Below are 24136 nucleotides of genomic sequence, written 5' to 3'. Positions count from 1 at the left end.
AACTCCCTTTTGAAAGCCACGATTGAGTCTGCCTCCACCGCCCTCTCAGGCAGCGCATTCCAGATCCTAACCACTCGCTGCATTAAAAAGAAACAGCCTTTGGTTCTTCTGCCAATCACCTTAAATCTGTGTCCTCTGGTTCTCGACCCTTCCACCAATGGGAACAGTTTCTCTCGATCTACTCTGTCCAGATCTCCCATGATTTTGAACACCTCGATCAAATCTCCTCTCAACCTTCTCTGCTCCAAGGAGAACAATCCCAGCTTCTCCAGTCTATCCCCGTAACTGAAGTCCCTCATCCCTGGAACCATTCTGGTCAATCTCCTCCACACCCTCTCTAAGGCCTTCACATCCTTCCTAAAGTGTGGTGCCCAGAATTGGACACAATACTCCAGTTGAGGCCGAACCAGGGTTTTATACAGGTTCATCACAGCTTCCTGCTTTTATATTCTCTGCCTCTATTTATGAAGCCCAGGATCCCACAAGCTGTTTTAACCGTTTCTCACCCTGCCCTGCCACCTTCAATAATTTATACCCCAGGTCTCTCTGTTCCTGCACCCCCTTTAGAATTGTACCCTTTAGTTTATATTGCCTCTCCTCATTCCTCCCACCAAAATGTATCACTTCTCACTTTTCTGGGTTAAATTTCATCTCCCATGTGCCCACCCATTCCAACAGTCTGTCTCTGTCCGCTTGAAGTCTATCCCTATCGTCCTCACTGCTCATTATACTTCCAAGTTTTGTCATCTGTAAATTTTAAAATTGTGCCCTGTACACCCAAGTCATTAATATATATTAAGAAAAGCAGTGGTCCCAGAACGGACCCCTGGGGAACAACACAGTATACCATACGATAGAATTTTACGTTAAGTTTGAAAGTGATTTAGTTAAATCCAAAACTAGGGTCTTAAATCTAAACAAAGGAAACTATGTAGGTATGAGGGGAGAGTTGGCGAAGGTATATTGGGAAACTACATCAAAAGGCATGACGGTATTCGAGAAATGGCTAGCATTTAAGGAATACATAATTTACAACAAACATACATTCATTTAAGGCACAAAACCCCCCCAGGAAAAGTGGTCCACCCGTGGCTAACAAGAGAAGTTAAAGATAGTATTAGATCAAAAGAAGAGGCTTATAATGTTGCCAAAAAGAGCAGTAAGTTCGATGACACTAAGTTGGGTGGCAGTGTGAGCTGCGAGGAGGATGCTATGAGGCTGCAGGGTGACTTGGATAGGTTAGGTGAGTGGGCAAATGCATGGCAGATGAAGTATAATGTGGATAAATGTGAGGTTATCCACTTTGGTGATAAAAACAGAGAGACAGATTATCTGAATGGTGACAGATTAGGAAAAGGGGAGGTGCAACGAGACCTTGGTGTCATGGTACATCAGTCATTGAAGGTTGGCATGAAGGTACAGCAGGCGGTTAAGAAGGCAAATGGCATGTTGGCCTTCATAGAAACATAGAAACATAGAAAATAGGTGCAGGAGTAGGCCATTCGGCCCTTCTAGCCTGCACCGCCATTCAATGAGTTCATGGCTGAACATGCAACTTCAGTACCCCATTCCTGCTTTCTCACCATACCCCTTGATTCCCCTAGTAGTAAGGACTTCATCTAACTCCTTTTTGAATATATTTAGTGAATTGGCCTCAACAACTTTCTGTGGTAGAGAATTCCACAGGTTCACCACTCTCTGGGTGAAGAATTTCCTCCTCATTCCTCCTAAATGGCTTCCCCCTTATCCTTAGACTGTGTCCCCTGGTTCTGGACTTCCCCAACATTGGGAACATTCTTCCTGCATCTAACCTGTCTAACCCCGTCAGAATTTTAAACGTTTCTATGAGGTCCCCTCTCATTCTTCTGAACTCCAGTGAATACAAGCCCAGTTGATCCAGTCTTTCTTGATAGGTCAGTCCCGCCATCCCGGGAATCAGTCTGGTGAACCTTCGCTGCACTCCCTCAATAGCAAGAATGTCCTTCCTCAGGTTAGGAGACCAAAACTGTACACAATACTCCAGGTGTGGCCTCACCAAGGCCCTGTACAATTGTAGCAACACCTCCCTGCCCTTGTACTCAAATCCTCGCTATGAAGGCCAACATGCCATTTGCTTTCTTAACCGCCTGCTGCACCTGCATGCCAACCTTCAATGACTGATGTACCATGACACCCAGGTCTCTTTGCACCTCCCCTTTTCCTAATCTGTCACCATTCAGATAATAGTCTGTCTCTCTGTTTGTACCACCAAAGTGGATAACCTCACATTTATCCACATTATACTTCATCTGCCATGCATTTGCCCACTCACCTAACCTATCCAAGTCACTCTGCAGCCTCATAGAATCCTCCTTGCAGCTCACACTGCCACCCAACTTAGTGTCATCCGCAAATTTGGAGATACTACATTTAATTCCCTCGTCTAAATCATTAATGTACAGTGTAAACAGCTGGGGCCCCAGCACAGAACCTTGCGGTACCCCACTAGTCACTGCCTGCCATTCTGAAAAGTACCCATTTACTCCTACTCTTTGCTTCCTGTCTGACAACCAGTTCTCAATCCATGTCAGCACACTACCCCCAATCCCATGTGCTTTAACTTTGCACATTTTCTTGTGTGGGACCTTGTCGAAAGCCTTCTGAAAGTCCAAATATACCACATGAACTGGTTCTCCCTTGTCCACTCTACTGGAAACATCCTCAAAAAATTCCAGAAGATTTGTCAAGCATGATTTCCCTTTCACAAATCCATGCTGACTTGGACCTATCATATTACCTCTTTCCAAATGCACTGCTATGACATCCTTAATAATTGATTCCATCATTTTACCCACTACCGATGTCAGGCTGACCGGTCTGTAATTCCCTGTTTTCTCTCTCCCTCCTTTTTTTAAAAAGTGGGGTTACATTGGCTACCCTCCACTCCATAGGAACTGATCCAGAGTCAATGGAATGTTGGAAAATGACTGTCAATGCATCCACTATTTCCAAGGCCACCTCCTTAAGTACTCTGGGATGCAGTCCATCAGGCCCTGGGGATTTATCGGCCTTCAATCCCATCAATTTCCCCAACACAATTTCCCGACTAATAAGGATTTCCCTCAGTTCCTCCTCCTTACTAGACCCTCCGACCCCTTTTATATCCGGAAGGTTGTTTGTGTCCTCCTCAGTGAATACCGAACCAAAGTACTTGTTCAATTGGTCCGCCATTTCTTTGTTCCCCGTTATGACTTCCCCTGATTCTGACTGCAGGGGACCTACGTTTGTCTTTACTAACCTTTTTCTCTTTACATATCTATAGAAACTTTTGCAATCCGTCTTAATGTTCCCTGCAAGTTTCTTCTCGTACTCCATTTTCCCTGCCCTAATCAAACCCTTTGTCCTCCTCTGCTGAGTTCTAAATTTCTCCCAGTCCCCGGGTTCGCTGCTCTTTCTGGCCAATTTGTATGCCACTTCCTTGGCTTTAATGCTATCCCTGATTTCCCTTGATAGCCACGGTTGAGCCACCTTCCCTTTTTTATTTTTACGACAGACAGGAATGTACAATTGTTGTAGTTCATCCATGCGGTCTCTAAATGTCTGCCATTGCCCATCCACAGTCAACCCCTTCAGTATCATTCGCCAATCTATCCTAGCCAATTCACGCCTCATACCTTCAAAGTTACCCTTCTTTAAGTTCTGGACCATGGTCTCTGAATTAACTATTTCATTCTCCATCCTAATGCAGAATTCCACCATATTATGGTCACTCTTCCCCAAGGGGCCTCGCACAACGAGATTGCTAATTAATCCTCTCTCATTACACAACACCCAGTCTAAGATGGCCTCTCCCCGAGTTGGTTCCTCGACATATTGGTCTAAAAAACCATCCCTTATGCACTCCAGGAAATCCTCCTCTACCGTATTGCTTCCAGTTTGGTTAACCCAATCTATGTGCATATTAAAGTCACCCATTACAACTGCTGCACCTTTATTGCACGCACCCCTAATTTCATGTTTGATGCCCTCCCCAACATCACTACTACTGTTTGGAGGTCTGTACACAACTCCCACTAACGTTTTTTGTCCTTTGGTATTCTGCAGCTCAGGACTGACATATCAAGAAAGACTGGATCAACTGGGTTTATATTCACTGGAGTTCAGAAGAATGAGAGGGGATCTCATAGAAACGTTTAAAATTCTGATGGGTTTAGATAGGTTAGATGCAGGAAGAATGTTCGCAATGTTGGGGAAGTCCAGAACCAGGGGTCACAATCTAAGGATAAGGGGTAAGCCATTTAGGCATTCGATAAGGTGCCATACAAAAGGTTACTTCAGAAGATAAAGGTACGCGGAGTCAGAGGAAATGTATTAGCATGGATCGAGAATTGGCTGGCTAACAGAAAGCAGAGAGTCGGGATAAATGGGTCCTTTTCGGGTTGGAAATTGGTGATTCGTGGTGTGCCACAGGGATCGGTGCTGGGACCACAACTGTTTACAATATACATAGATGACCTGGAAGAGGGGACAGAGTGTAGTGTAACAAAATTTGCAGATGACACAAAGATTAGTGGGAAAGCGGGTTGTGTAGAGGACACAGAGAGGCTGCAAAGAGATTTAGATAGGTTAAGCGAATGGGCTAAGGTTTGGCAGATGGAATACAATGTCGGAAAGTGTGAGGTCATCCACCTTGGGGAAAAAAAACAGTAAAAGGGAATATTATTTGAATGGGGAGAAATTACAACATGCTGAGGTGCAGAGGGACCTGGGGGTCCTTGTGCATGAATCCCAAAAAGTTAGTTTGCAGGTGCAGCAGGTAATCAGGAAGGCGAATGGAATGTTGACCTTCATTGCGAGAGGGATGGAGTACAAAAGCAGGGAGATCCTGCTGCAACTGTATAGGGTATTTGTGAGGCCGCACCTGGAGTACTGCGTGCAGTTTTGGTCACCTTACTTAAGGAAGGATAAACTAGCTTTGGAGGGGGTACAGAGACGATTCACTAGGCTGATTCTGGAGATGAGGGGGTTACCTTATGATGATAGATTGAGTAGACTGGGCCTTTACTCATTGGAGTTCAGAAGGATGAGGGGTGATCTTCTAGAAACATTTAAAATAATGAAAGGGATAGACAAGATAGAGGCAGAGAGTTTGTTTCCACTGGTCGGGGAGACTAGAACTAGGGGGCACAGCCTCAAAATACGGGGGAGCCAATTTAAAACCGAGTTGAGAAGGAATTTCTTCTCCCAGAGGGTTAGGAATCTGTGGAATTCTCTTCCCAAGGAAGCAGTTGAGGCTAGCTCATTGAATGTATTCAAATCACAGATAGATAGATTTTTAACCAATAAGGGAATTAAGGGTTACGGGGAGCGGGCGGGTAAGTGGAGCTGAGTCCACGGCCAGATCAGCCATGATCTTGTTGAATGACGGAGCAGGCTCGAGGGGCTAGATGGCCGACTCCTGTTCCTAATTGTTAATATCTTATGTTCTTATGACTGAGATGAGGAGAAACTTCTTCACCCAGAGAGTGGTGAACCTGTGGAATTCTCTACCACAGAAAGTTGTTGAGGCCAATTCACTAAATATATTCAAAAAGGAGTTAGATGTAGTCCTTACTACTCGGGGGATCAAGGGGTATGGCGAGAAAGCAGGAATGGGGTACTGAAGTTGCATGTTCAGCCATGAACTCATTGAATGGCGGTGCAGGCTCGAAGGGCCGAATGGCCTACTCCTGCATCTATTTTCTATGTTTCTATATGTTTCTATGTTTCTATGCCTGAGGATTTGGAGAATTTTGGAATTCATCAAAGGAGGACCAAGAAATTGATAAAGCAAAACAGAGAGTGAACTGCATATGAACATAAGAAATAGGAGCAGAAGTAGGCCATACGGCCCCTCGAGCCTGCTCCGCCATTTAATAAGGTCATGGCTGATCTAATCATGGTCTCAGCTCCACTTCCCCGCCAGTCCCCTTATTGGTTAAGAAACTGTCTATTTCTGGCTTAAATTTATTCAATGACCCAGCCTCCACAGCTCTCTGAAGCAGCGAATTCCACAGATTTACAACCCTCTGAGAGAAGAAATTTCTCCTCATCTCAGTTTTAAATGGGCGGCCCCTTATTCTAAGATCATGCCCTCTAGTTCTAGTCTCTGCATTCACCTTGTCAAGCCCCCTCATAATCTTATGCGTTTCGATAAGATCACCTCTCATTCTTCTCAATTCCAATGAGTAGAGGCCCAACCTACTCAACCTTTCCTCATAAGTCAACCCCATCATCCCTGGAATCAACCTAGTGAACCTTCTCTGAACTGTCTCCAAAGCAATTATATCCTTTCATAAATATGGAAAATAAAACTGCACGCAGTATTCCAGGTGTGGCCTCACTAATACCCTGAAAAGCTGTAGCAAGACTTCCCTTCTTTTATACTCCATCCCCTTTGCAATAAAGGCCAAGACACCATTGGCCATCCTGATCACTTGCTGTACCTGCACACTAACCTTTTGTGTTTCATGCACAAGTACCCCCAGGTCCCGCTGTACTGCGGCACTTTGCAATCTTTCTCCATTTGAATAATAACTTGCTCTTTGATTTTTTTTCTGCCAGAGTGCATGACCTCACACTTTCCAACATTATACTCCATCTGCCAAATTTTTGCCCACTCACTTAGTCTGACTATGTCCTTTTGCAGATTTTTTGTGTCCTCCTCACACATTGCTTTTCCTCCCATCTTTGTATCGTCAGCAAACCTGGCTACGTTACACTCGGTCCCTTCTTCTAAGTCGTTAATATAGATTGTTAATAGTTGGGGTCCCAGCACTGATCCCTGCGGCACACCACTTGTTACTGATTGCCAACCCGAGAATGAAACATAGAAACATAGAAACCATTTATCCCGACTCTCTATTCTCTGTTAGTTAGCCAATCCTCTATCCACGCTAATATATTAGCCCCAACCCCATGAACTTTTATCTTGTGCAGTAACCTTTTATGTGGCACCTTGTCAAATGCCTTCTGGAAGTCCAAATACACCACATCCACTGGTTCCCCTTTATCCACCCCGTTCGTTACATCCTCAAAGAACTTCCCCTTCATAAATCCATGCTGACTCTGCCTGATCGAATTTTGTTTTTCCAAATGTCCTGCTACTGTTTCTTCAATAATGGACTCCAACATTTTCCCAACCACAGATGTTAGGCTAACTGGTCTATAGTTTCCTGCTTTTTGTCTGCCTACTTTTTTAAATAGGGGGGTTACATTTGCAGTTTTCCAATCTGTTGGGACCTCCCCAGAATCCAGGGAATTTTGGTAAATTACAACCAATGCATCCACAATCCCTGTCGTTACTTCTCTTAAGACCCGAGGATGCAAGCCATCAGGTCCAGGTGATTTATCTGCCTTTAATCCCATTATCTTACTGAGTACCACCTCCTTAGTGATTGTGATTGTGTTAAGTTCCTCCCCCCGCTATAGCCCCTTGACTATCCACTGTTGGGATATTGTTCGTGTCCTCTACTGTAAAGACTGATACAAAATATTTGTTTAGAGTTTCTGACATCTCTATGTTCCCCATTACTAATTCCCCGGTCTCGTCCTCTAAGGGACCAACATTTACTTTAGCCACCCTTTTCCTTTTTATATACCAAAGAAACTCTTGCTATCTGTTTTTATATTTTGTGCTGGCTTACTTTCATAGTCTATCGTCCCTTTCTTAATCATTCTTTTCATCGTCCTTTGCTGGCTTTTAAAAGCTTCCCTAGTGAGAGACATAAAAACAAACGGTGAAAGCTTCGACAGATATGTAAAAAGGAAAAGATTAGCGAAAGTAAATGTGGGTCCCCTACAGGCTGAGACAGGAGAAATTATAAATGGGAAATAAAGAAATGGCAGAAAAATTGAACAAATACTTTGTGCCTGTCTTCACAGAAGACGACTGGAGTGGACTGGAAAGGACTACTTGACGATAAATCAGTGTCAGAGCAGTGAGAGGTATTCAAGGAGGAGATCCGGAGGGTTCAGAGCAAGTATGTCCCCTTAAAAAAAGGGTGGGGCTAACAAATCTCGAGCCCCCTGGATGTCGAGGGACATACAGGGTAGGATAAAGGAAAAAAGGGAAACTTATGACAGATCCCAAGAACTCAACACTGCAGACACTCTAGAGGAGTAAAGGAAGTGCAGGGGTTGCAATTTAAAATATATCAGGAAAGCAAAGAGAGAGAAAGTAAAATCAGGGAAAACCCAAAGGTGTTTATAAATACATTAAGAGCAAGAGGATAACTAAAGAAAGAGTGGGGCCTATTGCAGCCCGTAAAGGAAATCTGTGTGTGGAGGCAGAAGACATGGGTAGGATTCTAAATGAATACTTTGCGTCTGTTTTCCCAAAATAGAGGGGTGATGCAGACTTTGCAATGAGGGAGGAGGAGTGTGAAATATTAGTCAAGATAAACATAGAGAGAGAGGAAGTATTAAGGGGCTTAGCAGCTTTGAAATGTATCCCAGGCTGTTAAGAGAAGCACAAGAGGAAACAGCAGAGGCTCTGACCATCATTTTCCAGTCCTCTCTGGCTACAGGTGTGGTGCCGGAGGACTGCTAATGTAGTACCTTTGTTTAAAAAAGGAGAAAGGGATAGACTGACTAATTACAGGCCAGTCAGCCTAACCTCAGTGATGGGAAAATTAATGGAAAAAGTCCTGAAGGACAGGATAAATCTATATTGAGAAAGAAATGGATTAATCAAGGACAGTCAGCATGGATTTGTTAAGGGAAGGTCGTGTCTGACTTGATTTGACTTTTTAAGAGGAGGTAACCAGGAGGGTCGATGAGTGAAGTGCGTATGATGTAGTGTATATGGATTTTAGCAAAGCTTTTGATAGGGTCCCACATGGCAGACTGGGTCACGAAAGCAAAAGCCCATGGAATCCAGGGCAAAGTGGCAAGTTGGATCCAAAATTGGCTCAGAGGCAGGAAGCAAAGGGTAATGGTTGATGGGTGTTTTTGTGACTGGAAGGATGTTTCCAGTGGGGTCCTGCAGGGCTCAGTGCTGGGTCCCTTGCTTTTTGTGGCATACATCAATGATTTGGACTTAAATGTTGGGGGTATGATTAAGAAGTTTGCAGATGAGACTAAAATAGGCTGTGTGGTTGATAATGAAGAAGAAAGCTGTAGACTGCAGGAAGATATCAATGAACTGGTCAGGTGGGCAGAACAGTGGCAAATGGCATTCAATCCGGAGAAGTGTGAGGTAATGCATTTGGGAAGGGCTAACAAGGCAAGGGAATACACATTAAATGTTAGGACCCTGAGAAGTGTAGAGGAACAAGTGGACCTTGGAGTGCAGGTCCACAGATCCCTGAAGGTAGCAGGCCAGGTGGATAAGGTGGTTAAGAAGCATACGGAATACTTGCCTTTATTAGTCGAGGCTTGGAATATAAGAGCAGGGAGGTTATGCTTAAACTGTATAAAACACTGGTTAGGCCGCAGCTGGAGTACTGCGTGCAGTTCTGGTCTACACATTACAGGAAAGATGTGATTGCACTGGAGAGGGTACAGAGGAGATTTACGAGGATGTTGCCTAGACTGGAGAATTTTAGCGATCAGGAAAGACTGGAGGTGCTGGATCTGCTTTCTTTGGTACAGAGGAGGCTAAAGGGATACCTGATTGAGGTGTATAAAATTGTGAGGGGCCTGGATAGAGTGGTTAGGAAGGATCGGTTTCCCTGGGCAGAGGGGTCAACAACCAGAGGGCATAGATTTAAAGTAATTGAGGGGAAGTTTAGAGGAGAAAGGAGGGGAAATTTCTTCCCCCAGAGGGTGGTGGGGGTCTGGAACTCACTGCCTGAAAGGGTGGTAGAGGCAGAAACCCTCACCACATTTAAAAAGTACTTGGATGTGCACCTGAAGTGCCGTAACCCACAGGGCTACGGACCTAGAGCTGGAAAGTGGGATTAGGCTGGATAGCTCGAGGTCGGCCGGCATAGACACGATGGGCCGAAATGGCCTCCTTCTGTGATGTATATTTCTGTGATTCTAAGAAGACACGAAAAACCTCCCAGAAATAGTGGAGTATCAGAGGTCCCGTGAGAATGAGGAACTGAAAGAAATTAGTATCAGTAAAAAAATAGTACAGGAGAAATTAATGGGACTGAAAGACAATAAATCCCCTGGACCTGATGGCCTACATCCCAGGGTTTTAAAAGAGGTGGCTATCGAGATAGTGGATGCATTGGTTGTCATCTTCCAAAATTCCATAGATTCTAGAACGGTTCCCGCAGATTGGAAGGTAGCAAATGTAGCCCCGCTATTTAAGAAAGGAGGGAGAGAGAAAACGGGGAACTACAGACCAGTTACCCTGACATCAGTAGTAGGGAAATGCTAGAATCTATTATTATGGACATGGTAACAGGGCACTTCGAAAATAATAACAGGTTTGGGCAGAGACAATACTGATTTATGAAAGAGAAAACATGTTTGAAAAATCTATTTAGAGTTTTTTGAGGCTGTAACTAGTAGAATAGATAAGGGGGACCCAGTGGATGTGGTGTATTTGGATTTACTGAAGGCTTTTGATAAGGTGCCACACAAGAGGTTATTACACAAGATTAGGCTCATGGGATTGGGGGTAATGTACGAGCATGGAGTGAGGATTGGTTAACGGACAGAAAACAGAGAGTAGGAATAAACGGGTCATTTTCGGGGTGGCAGACTGTAACTAGTGGGGTACCGCAAGGATCAGTGCTAGGGCCCCAGCTATTCACACTCTATATCAATGATTTGGATGAGGGGACCAAATGTAATATATCCAAGTTTGCTGATGATACAAAGCTCGGTGGGAATGTAAGTTGTGAGGTGGATGCAAAGAGGCTTCAAGGGGATATAGACAGTCTAAGTGATTGGACAAGAACATGGAGAATGGAATATAATGTGGAGAAATGTGAAGTTATCCACTTTGGTCGGAAAAATAGAAAAGCTGAGTATTTTTAAATGGTAAGAGATTGGGAAATGTTGGTGTTCAGAGGGACCTGGGTGTCCTTGTACACCAATCACTGAAAGTTAACAGGCAGGTACAGCAAGTGATTAAAGCAAATGGTATGTTGGCCTTTATTACAGGAGGATTTGAGTATAAGAGTAAAGACGTCTTACTGCAATTATATCGGGCCCTGGTGAGACCACACCTGGAGTATTGTGTACAGTATTGGTCTCCTTACCTAAGGAAGGATATACTTGCCATCGAGGGAGTGCAGCAAAGGTTCACCAGACTGATTCCTGGGATGGGGGGATTGTCCTATGAGGAGAGATTGAGTAAACTCGGCCGATATTCTCTCGAGTTTAGAAGAATGAGAGGTGATCTCATTGAAACATACACAATTCTTAAGGGGCTCGACAGGGTAGATGCAGGGAGGATGTTTCCCTGGGCTGGGGAGTCTAGAACCAGGGGTCACAGTCTCAGAATAAGGGGTCGGCCATTTAGGACTGAGATGAGGAGAAACTCCTTCACTCAGAGGATGGTGAATCTTTGGAATTCTCTGCCCCAGAGGGCTGTGGAGGCTCAGTCCTTGAGGTGCTATAACCTGAATTTAGGGAGCTAGGAGGTAAATTAAAAAGTAGGACCTCAAAGGTAGTAATCTCAGGATTGCTACCAGTGCCACATGCAAGTCAGAGCAGGAATCGCAGGATAGATCAGAGGAATACTTGGCTTGAGGAATGCTGCAAGGAGGAGGGATTAAAATTCCTGGGGCATTGGAACCGGTTCTGGGGGAGGTGGGACCAGTACAAACCGGACAGTCTGCACCTGGTCAGGACCGGAACCAATGTCCTAGGGGGAGTGTTTGTTAGTGCTGTTGGGGATGGGTTAAACTAACAGGGCAGGGGGATGGGAACCTATGCAGGGAGACAGAGAGAAGTAAAAAGGGGGCAGAAGCAAAAGGGAGGAAGGAGAAAAGCAAGAGTGGAGGGCAGAGAAATCAAGGGCAAAAATCAAAAAGGGCCACAATACAACATAATTCTAAAAGGACCAAGTGTTAAAAAAACAAGCCTGAAGGCTCTGAGTCTCAATGCGAGGAGCATTCATAATAAGGTGGATGAATTAACTGCGCAGATAGCTGTTAACGGATATGATGTAATTGGGATTACGAGACATGGCTCCAGTGTAACCAAGGCTGGGAACTCAACATCCAGGGGGTATTCAATATTCAGGAAGGATAGACAGGAAGGAAAAGGAGGTGGGGTAGCATTACTGGTTAAAGAGGAGGTTAACACAATAGTGAGGAAGGACATTAGTATGGATGATGTGGAATCTATATGAGTAGAGCTGCGAAACACCAAAGGGCAGAAAACGTGGGAGTTGTGTACAGACCACCAAACAGTAGTAGGGAGGTTGGAGATGGCATCAAACAGGAAATTAGGGATGCGTGCAATAAGGGTACAGCAGTTATCATGCGTGACGTTAATCTACATTTTGATTGGGCTAACCAAACTGGTAGTAATACTGTGGAGGAGGATTTCCTGGAGTGTATAAGGGATGCTTTTCTGGACCAATATGTCGAGGAACCAACTAGAGAGCAGGCCATCCTAGACTGGGTCTTGTGTAACGAGAGAGGATTAATTAGCAATCTGGTCGTGCGGGGCCCCTTGGGGAAAAGTGACCATAATATGGTAGAATTCTTCATTAAGATGGAGAGCGACACAGTTAATTCAGTGACTAGGATCATGAAATTAAAGAAAGGAAACTTTGACGGTATGAGATATGAATTGGCTGGAATAGACTGGCGAATGATACTTAAAGGGTTGACGGTGGATAGGCAATGGCAGACATTTAAAGATCACATGGATGAACTACAACAATTGGACATCCCTGTGTGGCGTAAAAATAAAATGGGGAAGGTGGTTCAACCGTGGCTAACAAAGGAAATTTGGGAGTGTTAAATCCAAGGAAGAGGCGTATAAATTGGCCAGAAAAAGCAGCAAACCTGAGGATTGGGAGAAATTTAGAATTCAGCAAAGGAGGACTAAGGGTTTAATTAGGAGGGGGAAAATAGAGTATGAGAGGAAGCTTGCAGGGAACATAAAAACTGACTGCAAAAGCTTCTATAGATATGTGAAGACTAATGTAGGTCTATTGCAGTCAGAATTAGGTGAATTCACAATGGAGAACAAGGAAATGGCAGACCAATTGAAAAAATACTTTGGCTCTGTCTTCACTAAGGAAGACACGAATAACCTTCTGGAAATACTAGGGGACAGAGGGTCTAGCGGGAAGGAGGAACTGAAGGAAATCCTTATTATCAGGAAATGGTGTTAGGGAAACTGATGGGACTGAAGGTCGGTAAATCCCCAGGGCCTGATAGTCTGCATCCCAGAGTATTAAGGAAGTGGCCCTAGAAATAGAGGATGCATTGGTGGTCATTTTCCAACATTCCATGGACGCTGGTTCAGTTCCCGCAGATTGGAAGGTAGCTAATGTAACCCCACTTTTTAAGAAAGGAGGGAGAGAGAAAACGGGTAATTATAGACCGGTTAGCCTGACATCAGTAGTGGGGAAAATGCTGGAATCAATTATTAAAGATGTAATAGCAGTGCATTTGAAAAGCAGCAACAGGATCGGTCCAAGTCAGCATGGATTTATGAAAGAGAAATCATGCTTGACAAATCTTCGAGAGTTTTTTGAGAATGTAACTAGTAGAGTGGATAAGGGAGAACCAGTAGATGTGGTGTATTTGGACTTTCAAAAGGCTTTTAACAAGGTCCCACACAAGAGATTAGTGTACAAAATTAAGGCACATGGTACTGGGGGTAATGTATTGACGTGGATAGAGAACTGGTTGGCAGACAGGAAGCAAAGAGTGGGAATAAACGGCTCCTTTCAGAATGGCAGGCAGTGACAAGTGGGGTGCTGCAAGGTTCAGTGCTGGGACCCCAGCTATTTACAATATACATTAATGATTTAGTCGAAGGAATTGAATATAATATCTCCAAGTTTGCAGATGACACTAAGCTGGATGGCAGTGTGAGCTGTGAGGAGGACGCTAAGAGGCTGCAGGGTGACTTGGACAGGTTGGGTGAGTGGGCAGATGCAGTATAATGTGGATAAATGTGAGGTTATCCACTTTGGGGGCAAAAACATGAAGGCAGATTATCTGAATGGTGACAGATTAAGAAAAGGGGAGGTGCAACGAGACCTGGGTGTCATGGTACATCAGTCATTGAAAGTTGGCATGCAGGTACAGTAGGTGGTGAAGGCGGCAAATGGCATGTTGGCCTTCATAGCTCGGGGATTTGAGTATAGGAGCAGGGAGGTCTTACTGCAGTTGTACAGGGCCTTGGTGAGGCCTCACCTGGAATATTGTGTTCAGTTTTGGTCTCCTAATCTGAGGAAGTACGTTTTTGCTATTGAGGGAGTGCAGCGAAGGTTCACCAGACTGATTCCCGGGATGGCAGACTGACATATGAGGAGAGACTGGATCGACTGAGCTTGTATTCACGGAGTTTAGAAGGATGAGAGTGGATCTCATAGAAACATCTAAAATTCTGACGGGACTGGACAGGTTAGATGCAGGAAGAATGTTCCCGATGTTGGGGAAGTCCAGAACCAGGGGACACAGTCTAAGGATAAGGGGTCGGTCATTTAGGACTGAGATGAGGAGAAACTTTTTCACTCAGAAAGTGGTGAACCTGTGGAATTCTCTGCTATAGAAAGTTGAGGCCAGTTTGTTGGATATATTCAAAAGGGAGTTAAATGTAGCCCTTACGGCTAAAGGGGTCAAGGGGTATGGAGAGAAAGCAGGAAAGGGGTACTGAGGGAATGATCAGCCATCTTACTGAATGGTGGTGCAGGCTCGAAGGGCCGAATGGCCGACTCCTGCACCTATTTTCTATGTTTCTATGTTCAAGACAGAGATTGACAGATTTTTGGATATTAACGGAATCAAGGGATATGGGGACAGTGCAGGAAAATGTTGAGGTGGAATCAGCCATGATCTCATTGAATGCGGAGCAGGCTCGAGGGGCCGCCCGACTCCTGCTCCTAATAATTTCTATACATTCTTCCTGTCCGAAAAACAACCGATCACCACTACTCTCTGTTTCCTGTCACGGAGCCAATTCCGTATCCATGCTGCCACTGTCCCTTTTATTCCATGGGCTTGAACTTTGCTGGCAAGCCTGTTATGTGGCACTTTATCAAATGCTTTTTGGAAATCCATGTACATCACATCAACCACATTACCCTCATCAACTCTCTCTGTTTCCTCATCAAAAATCTCAATCAAGTTGGTTAAACACGATTTGCCTTTAAAAAATTCACGCTGACTTCCTTTAATTAATCCTCACTCATCCAAGTGCCTGTTAATTTTGTTCCCGATTACTGTTTCTAAAAGCTTCCCCACTACTGAGGTTAAACTGAGCGGCCTGTAGGTGCTGGGTTTATCCTTACACCCTACTTTGAACAAGGGTGTAACATTTGCAATTCTCCAGTGCTCTAGCAGCACCCCCGTATCTAAGGAGGATTGGATGATTATGGCCAGTACCTCCGTGATTTCCGCCCTTACCTCCCTCAGCATCCTAGGATGCATGCCATCCTGTCCTGGTGACTTAGCTACGTTAAGTACAGCCAGCCTATCTCGTACCGCCTCCTCATCAATTTTTATCCCATCCAGTATCTCAACTACTTCCTTGGTGAAGACAGATATAAAGTACTTATTTAGTACCTCAGCCTTGCCCTCGGCCTCCATTTTGGTCCCTCCTCTTCCATTTACTATTCATATGCCTACACAAGACTTTTGGATTATTTTATGTTGGCTGCCAGTCTATTCTCACACTCTCTCTCTGCCCCCCTTATTTCCTGTTTCACTTCCCCTCTGAACTTTCTGTATTCAGTCTGGTTCTCAGTTGCATTCTCAACCTGACATCTGTCATACACAATCTTTTCCTGCTGCATCTTACTCTCTATCTCTTTCGTCATCCAGGGAGCTCTGACTTTAGTTGCCCTCCCTTTCCCCCCCGAGTGGGAATGTATCTTAACTGTACCCAAACCATCTCCTCTTTAAACACTGCCCATTATTTCACTAGTTTTGCCTGCCAATCGTTGATTCCAATTTACCCGGGCCAGATCCGTTCTCAACCCACTGAAATTGGCCTTCCTCCAATGAAGTATTTAATGTAGTATCTCCAAATTTGCGGATGACACTAAGTTGGGTGGCAGTGTGAGCTGCGAGGAGGATGCTATGACGCTGCAGAGTGACTTGGATAGGTTAGGTGAGTGGGCAAATGCATGGCAGATGAAGTATAATGTGGATAAATGTGAGGTTATCCACTTTGGTGGTAAAAACAGAGACACAGACTATTATCTGAATGGTGACAGATTAGGAAAAGGGGAGGTGCAACGAGACCTGGGTGTCATGGTACATCAGTCATTGAAGGTTGGCATGCAGGTACAGCAGGCGGTTAAGAAAGCAAATGGCATGTTGGCCTTCAAAGCGAGGGGATTTGAGTACAGGGGCAGGGAGGTGTTACTACAGTTGTACAGGGCCTTGTTGAGGCCACACCTGGAGTATTGTGTACAGTTTTGGTCTCCTAACTTGAGGAAGGACATTCTTGCTATTGAGGGAGTGCAGCGAAGATTCACCAGACTGATTCCCGGGATGGTGGGACTGACATATCAAGAAAGACTGGATCAACTGGGCTTGTATTCACTGGAGTTCAGAAGAATGAGAGGGGACCTCATAGAAACGTTTAAAATTCTGATGGGTTTAGACAGGTTAGATGCAGGAAGAATGTTCCCAATGTTGGGGAAGTCCAGAACCAGGGGTCACAGTCTAAGGATAAGGGGTAAGCCATTTTAGGACCGAGATGAGGAGAAACTTCTTCACCCAGAGAGTGGTGAACCTGTGGAATTTTCTACCACAGAAAGTTGTTGAGGCCAATTCACTAAATATATTCAAAAAGGAGTTCGATGTAGTCCTTACTACTAGGGGGATCAAGGGGTATGGTGAGAAAGCAGGAATGGGGTACTGAAGTTGCATGTTCAGCCATGAACTCATTGAATGGTGGTGCAGGCTCGAAGGGCCGAATGGCCTACTCCTGCAACTATTTTCTATGTTTCTATGTTTCCATGAAGTATTATTACTCTCGATTGGTCCCTGTCTTTTTCTTTAGCTTGTCTAAATCTTACGATACTCTGTTATCTTATGATCTTATTGTGTCTCAACTCTACCCAAATAGATTGTGTCCTTAACCCCTCCAGGACATCCTCTCTCTCCAGCATTGTAACATTCTCCTTAACCAATACTGCCACACCTCCTCCTTTCTTTCAACACCTTTCGGGGAAATATGGAAAGATCTGGAAAGGCCAACGTGGGCGATACAGCAGCAAACCCTGACAGCCTTACATACTCCGATTTTAAGAGGAAAGAGCAGGGATTAGAAAGAAAGAGTTGCATTTCTATAGCGCCTTTCACGACCATCGGACATCTCAAAGCGCTTTACAGCCAATTAAGTACTTTTGAAGTGTAGTCACTGTTGTAATGTGGGAAACGCGGCAGCCAATTTGCGCACAGCAAGCTCCCACACACAGCAATGTGATAACGACCCAGATAATCTATTTTTGTGATGTTGATTGAGGGATAAATATTGGCCCAGGACACCAGGGATAACTCCCCTGCTTTTCTTCAAAATAGTGCCATGGGATCTTTTACATCCACCTGAGGGGGAAAACGGGGCCTCGGTTTAACGTCCCATCCGAAACGTGGCACCGACAGTGCAGCACTCCCTCAGCACTGCACTGGGAGTGTCAGCCTAGATTTATGTGCTCAAGTCCCTGGAGTGGGACTTGAACCTATAACCTTTTGACTGAGAGGTGAGGGTGCAACTCACTGAACCCCAGCTGACAAGTACGGGAATTAGTATGGGAAGGGCAGGACACAAGAGGACAGGAACTTATTCCACAGCTACTCACGTTGGCAGTGTCTTCAACAGGTTTTCTCGTAGTTCCAGTGTCACCAGGTTTGCTAAACTATAAAGGAACAGACAGGGAGTGAGACTGGATCAAAAACAATCTCATAAACAGACAGCACTGAGCACCTTGGATCAGACACAGACAGGGACAGCACTGAGCACCTTGGATCAGACACAGACAGAGACAGCACTGAGCACCTTGGATCAGACACAGACAGAGACAGCACTGAGCACCTTGGATCAGAAACAGACAGACACGGACATGATTAAAGCAATTTACAGCACAGAAGGAGGCCATTCGGCCCATCGTGTCCGTGCCGGCCGACAAAGAGCTACCCAGCCTAATCGCACTTTCCCGCTCTGGGTCCGTAGTCCTGTAGGTTACGGCACTTCAAGTGCACATCCAAGTACTTTTTAAATGTGGTGAGGGTTTCTGCCTCGACCACCCTTTCAGGCAGTGAGTTCCAGACCCCCACCACCCTCTGGGTGAAAAATTCCCGCTCACATCCCCTCTAAACCTCCCCCCAATTACTTTATGTCTATTCCCCCAGGTCTGTGTCTGTCTGTGTCTAATCAAACCTGTTCAGTCCTGTCTGTGTCTGGTGTTGACCCCTCTGCCAAGGGAAACAGGTCCTTCCAATCCACCCTATCTAGGCCCCTCATAATTTTATACACCTCAATCATGTCTCCCCTCAGCCTCTCAAACGAGCCTACCCAATCTTTCCTCATAGCTAAAATTCTCTAGTGCAGGCAACATCCTCGTAAATCTCCTCTGTACCCTCCCTGATGCAATCACATCTTTCCTGTTAATGCAGTGAACAGAATGGCACACAGTACTTCAACAGTTCAAGCTTAACCTCCTCGCTCTTGTATTCTATGCCTCAGCTAATAAAGGCAAGTATTCTGTATGCCGCCTTAACCACCTAATCTACCTGCCTTGCTACCTTCAGGGATCTGTGGACCTGCACTCCCAGGTCCCTTTGTTCCTCTACACATCTCAGTGCCCTACCATTTAATGTGTATTCCCTTTCCTTGTTAGCCCTCCCCAAATGTATTACCTCACACTTCTCCGGATTGAATCCCATTTGCCACTGTTCTGCCCAAATGACCAGTTCATTGATATCTTCCTGCAGTCTACAGCTTTCTTCTTCATTATCAATCACACAGCCCATTTTTTAGTATCATCTGATTAATCATACTCCCTACATTCAAGTCTAAATCATTGATATATACCACAAAAAGCACGGGACCCAGCACTGAGCCCTGTGGAACCCCACTGGATACAGCCTCCCAGTCACAAAAACACCCATCAACCATTACCCTCTGCTTCCTGCCTCTGAGACAATTTTGGATCCAACTTGCCACTTTGCCCTGGATCCCTTGGGCTTTTACTTTCGTGACCAGTCTGCCATGTGGGACCTTATCAAAAGCTTTGCTAAAGTCCATATACATTACATTGTACACACTGCCCTCATCGACCCTCCTGGTTACCTCCTCAAAAAATTCAATCAAGTTAGTCAGACATGACCTTCCCTTAACAAATCCGTGCTGACTGTCCTTGATTAATCTGTGTCTTTCTAAATGAAGATTTATCCTGTCCTTCAGAATTTTTTTCAGTAATTTTCCCACCACCAAGGTTAGGCTGACTGGTCTATAATTACTCGGTCTATCCCATTCTCCCTTTTTAAACGGTACCACATTAGCAGTCCTCCAGTCCTCTGGCACCACACCTGAATGAAGCCAGAGAGGATTGGAGAATGATGGCCAGAGCCTCTGCTATTTCCTCTTTTGCTTCTCTTAACAGCCTGGGATACATTTCATCCGGGCCTGGAGATGTATTCACTTTCAGAGCTGCTAAACCCCTTAATACCTCCTCTCACACTACATTTATTTAACCTAATATTTCACACTCCTCCTCCTCGAAAGCAGTGTCTGCATCGCCCCTTTACTTTGTGAAAACAGACACAAAGTATTCATTAAGAATCATACCCACATCTTCTGCCTCCACACACAGATTACACTCATGGTCTCGTATAGGCCCTACCCTTTCTTTAGTTATCCTCTTTTCTTAATGTATTTATAAAACATCTTCTGGTTTTCCATGATTTTGCTTACATAATTTTATTTTTTCATGCTCTCTCTTTGCTTTCCTAATTTCCTTTTTACTTTCACCCTGCATAGAAACATAGAAAATAGGTGCAGGAGTAGGCCATTCGGCCCTTCGAGCCTGCACTGCCATTCAATAAGATCATGGCTGATCATTCCCTCAGTACCCCTTTCCTGCTTTCTCTCCATACCCCTTCATCCCTTTAGCCGTAAGGGCCATATCTAACTCCCTCTTGAATATATCTAACGAACTGGCATCAACAACACTCTGCGGCAGGGAATTCCACAGGTTAACAACTCTCTGAGTGAAGAAGTTTCTCCTCATCTCAGTCCTAAATGGCTTACCCCTTATCCTTAGACTATGTCCCCTGGTTCTGGGCTTCCCCAACATCGGGAACATTCTTCCCGCATCTAACCTGTCCAGTCCCGTCAGAATCTTGTATGTTTCTATGAGATCCCCTCTCATCCTTCTAAACTCCAATGTATAAAGGCCCAGTTGATCCAGTCTCTCCTCATATGTCAGTCCTGGCATCCCTGGAATCAGTCTGGTGAACCTTCGCTGCACTCCCTCAATAGCAAGAATGTCCTTCCTCAGATTAGACCAAAACTGAACACAATATTCCAGGTGAGGCCTTACCAAGGCCCTGTACAACTGCAGTAAGACCTCCCTGCTCCTATACTCAAATCCCCTAGCTATGAAGGCCAATAGACCATTTGCCTTCTTCACCGCTTGTATGCCAACTTTCAATGACTGATGAACCATGACACTCAGGTCTCGTTGCACTTCCCCTTTTCCTAATCTGCCGCCATTCAGATAATATTCTATCTTCGCGTTTTTGCCCCCAAAGTGGATAACCTCACATTTATCCACATTATACTGCATGTGTCATGTATTTGCCCACTCACCTAACCTGTCCAAGTCACCCTGCAGCCTCTTAGCGTTCCCCTCACAGCTCACACCGCCACCCAGTTTAGTGTCATCTGCAAACTTGGAGATATTACACTCAATTCCTTCATCTAAATCATTAATATATATTGTAAATAGCTGGGGTCCCAGCACTGAACCCTGCGGCACTCCACTAGTCACAGCCTGCTATTCTGAAAAGGACTCATTTATCCCGACTCTCTGCTTCCTGTCTGCCAACCAGTTCTATATCCATCCCCAACACCATGTGCTTTAATTTTGCACACTAATCTCTTGTGTGGGACCTTGTCGAAAGCCTTTTGAAAGTCCAAATACACCACATCCACTGGTTCTCCCTTGTCCACTCTGCTAGTTACATCCTCTAAAAATTCCAGAAGATTTGTCAAGCATGATTTCCCCTTCATAAATCCATGCTGACTTGGACCGATCCTGTCACTGCTTTCCAAATGCGCTGCTATTTCATCTTTAATAATTGATTCTAACATTTTCCCCACTACTGATGTCAGACTAACCGGTCTATAATTACCCATTTTCTCTCTACCTCCATTTTTAAAAAGTGGTGTTACATTAGCTACCCTCCAGTCCATAGAAACTGCACTTTCTATACTCTCGGGTGTCTGCAGTATTTAGCCCTCGGTATCTGTCATAAGCAGCCCTTTTTTTCATTATCCTACCCTGTATGCCCCTCGACATTCTAGGGGGCTCCAGATTTGTTCATCCCACCCTTTTTATTTCAGGGCAGATATTTGGCCTGAAGCCTCTGGATCTCCCCCTTAAATACCTCCCACTGCTCTGACACTGATTTACCTTCAAGTAGCTGTTTCCAGTCCACAATGGCTAAATCACCTCTCAGCTTACCAAAGTTAGCTTTTCCCCAATTGAGAACTTTTATTCCTGGTCTATCCTTGTCCTTTTGCATAACTACCTTATATCTAACTGAATTATGATCACCAGCACCTAAATGCTCTCCCAGTGATACCCCTTCCACCTGCCCAGCTTCATTCCCTAAAACTAAGCCCAGAACCGTCCCCTCCCTTGTTAGGTTTACTACGTACTGGCTAAAAAAGTTTTTCCTGAATGCATTTTAGGAATGCCACACACTCTATACCCTTCACACTAATTCTATCCCAGTTAATATTAGGATAGTTGAATGCCCCTACTATTATTGCCCTGTAGTTTTCGCACTTCTCAGAAATTTGACGACATCTTCGATCTCCCTCTGACTGCTTGGGGGTCTATAGTACACTCCCAGCAGTGTGATCACCGCTTTTTTGTCCTTCAGTTCAACCCACACAGCCTCATTTGATAACCCCTCTTACAGATCATCCCTTCTCACAACTGTAATTGTTTCTTTAATCAATACTGCGACTCCCCCTCCTTTTCTATCCCCCTCTCTAACCCGTCTGAAAACCCTGTAACCAGGAATGTTGAGCTGCCACACCTGTCCCTCTTTTACCCATGTCTCAGTAATAGCTATAATATCATACGCCCAAGTGTATACCTGTGCTCTCAGCTCATCTGCCTTATTCCCTAGACTCTCTGCATTGAAGTTAAAACCATTTAGCACTGCCAAACTCCCTTGTTGTCTACAGGACTGAGCACCATGGATCAGACAAGCACAGACAGAGACAGGACTGAGCACCTTGGATCAGACACAGACAGAGACAGGACTGAGCACCTTACATAGAAACATAGAAAGTAGGTGCAGGAGTAGGCCATTCGGCCCTTCGAGCCTGCACCGCCATTCAATGAGTTCATGGCTGAACATGCAACTTCAGTACCCCATTCCTGCTTTCTCTCCAGACCCCTTGATCCCCCGAGTAGTAAGGATTACATCTAATTCCTTTACGAATATATTTAGTGAATTGGCCTCAACAACTTTCTGTGGTAGTGAATTCCACAGGTTCACCACTCTCTGGGTGAAGAAGTTTCTCCTCATCTCGGTCCTAAATGGCTTACCCCTTATCCTTAGACTGTGACCCCTGGTTCTGGACTTCCCCAACATTGGAAAAATTCTTCCTGCATCTAACCTGTCTAAACCCGTCAGAATTTTAAACGTTTCTATGAGGTCCCCTCTCATTCTTCTGAACTCCAGTGAATACAAGCCCAGTTGATCCAGTCTTTTTTGATATGTCAGTCCCGCCATCCCGGGAATCAGTTTGGTGAACCTTCGCTGCACTCCCTCAATAGCAAGAATGTCCCTCAAGTTAGGAGACCAAAACTGTACACAATACTCCAGGTGTGGCCTCACCAAGGCCCTGAACAACTGCAGTAACACCTCCCTGCCCCTGTACTCAAATCTCCTCACTATTAAGGCCAACGTGTCATTTGCTTTCTTAACCGCCTGCTGTACCTTCATGCCAACCTTCAATGACTGATGTACCATGACATCCAGGTCTCATTGCACCTCCCCTTTTCCTAATCTGTCATCATTCAGATAATAGTCTGTCTCTCTGTTTTTACCACCAAAGTGAATAACCTCACATTTATCCACATTATACTTCATCTGCCATGCATTTGCCCACTCACCTAACCTATCCAAGTCACTCTGCAGCCTCATAGCATCCTCCTCGCAGCTCACACTGCCACCCAACTTAGTGTCATCCGCAAATTTGGAGATACTACATTTAATCCCCTCGTCTAAACCATTAATGTACAATGTAAACAGCTGGGGTCCCAGCACAGAACCTTGCGGTACCCCACTAGTCACTGCCTGCCATTCTGAAAAGTCCCCATTTACTCCTACTCTTTGCTTCCTGTCTGACAACCAGTTCTCAATCCACGTCAACACACTACCCACAATCCCATGTGCTTTAACTTTGCACATTAATCTCTTGTGTGGGACCTTGTCAAACGCCTTCTGAAAGTCCAAATACACCATATCCACTGGTTCTCCCTTGTCCACTCCACTGGAAACATCCTCAAAAAATTCCAGAAGATTTGTCAAGCATGATTTTCCTTTTACAAATCCATGCTGACTTGGACCTATCATGTCACCTCTTTCCAAATGCTCTGCTATGACATCCTTCATAATTGATTCCATCATTTTACCCACTACCGATGTCAGGCTGACCGGTCTATAATCCCTGTTTTCTGTCCCCTCCTTTTTTAAAAAGTGGGGTTACATTGGCTACCCTCCACTCCATAGGAACTGATCCAGAGTCAATGGAATGTTGAAAAATG

The 24136-nt window shown here is 44.8% G+C and overlaps 1 protein-coding gene across 1 annotated transcript in view; it reads right to left on the bottom strand.

Annotated features, from left to right (window-relative positions):
* The window catches only part of scrib (scribble planar cell polarity protein), a 271485-nt gene that overhangs the window by 232473 nt on the left and 14876 nt on the right, over window positions 1–24136 (bottom strand). The window contains exon 5 of the mRNA XM_070880275.1: window positions 17924–17980. Within this exon, the coding sequence (XP_070736376.1) occupies window positions 17924–17980 (57 nt within the window). The remainder of the gene's footprint in view (window positions 1–17923; window positions 17981–24136) is intronic.

The sequence above is a fragment of the Pristiophorus japonicus genome, chromosome 5 (genome assembly GCF_044704955.1).
Source record: "Pristiophorus japonicus isolate sPriJap1 chromosome 5, sPriJap1.hap1, whole genome shotgun sequence".
Classification (NCBI taxonomy): Eukaryota; Metazoa; Chordata; class Chondrichthyes; family Pristiophoridae; genus Pristiophorus; species Pristiophorus japonicus.
Note: the sequence above shows the minus strand (reverse complement) of the source record. Positions and strands in the feature narration are given on the sequence as shown.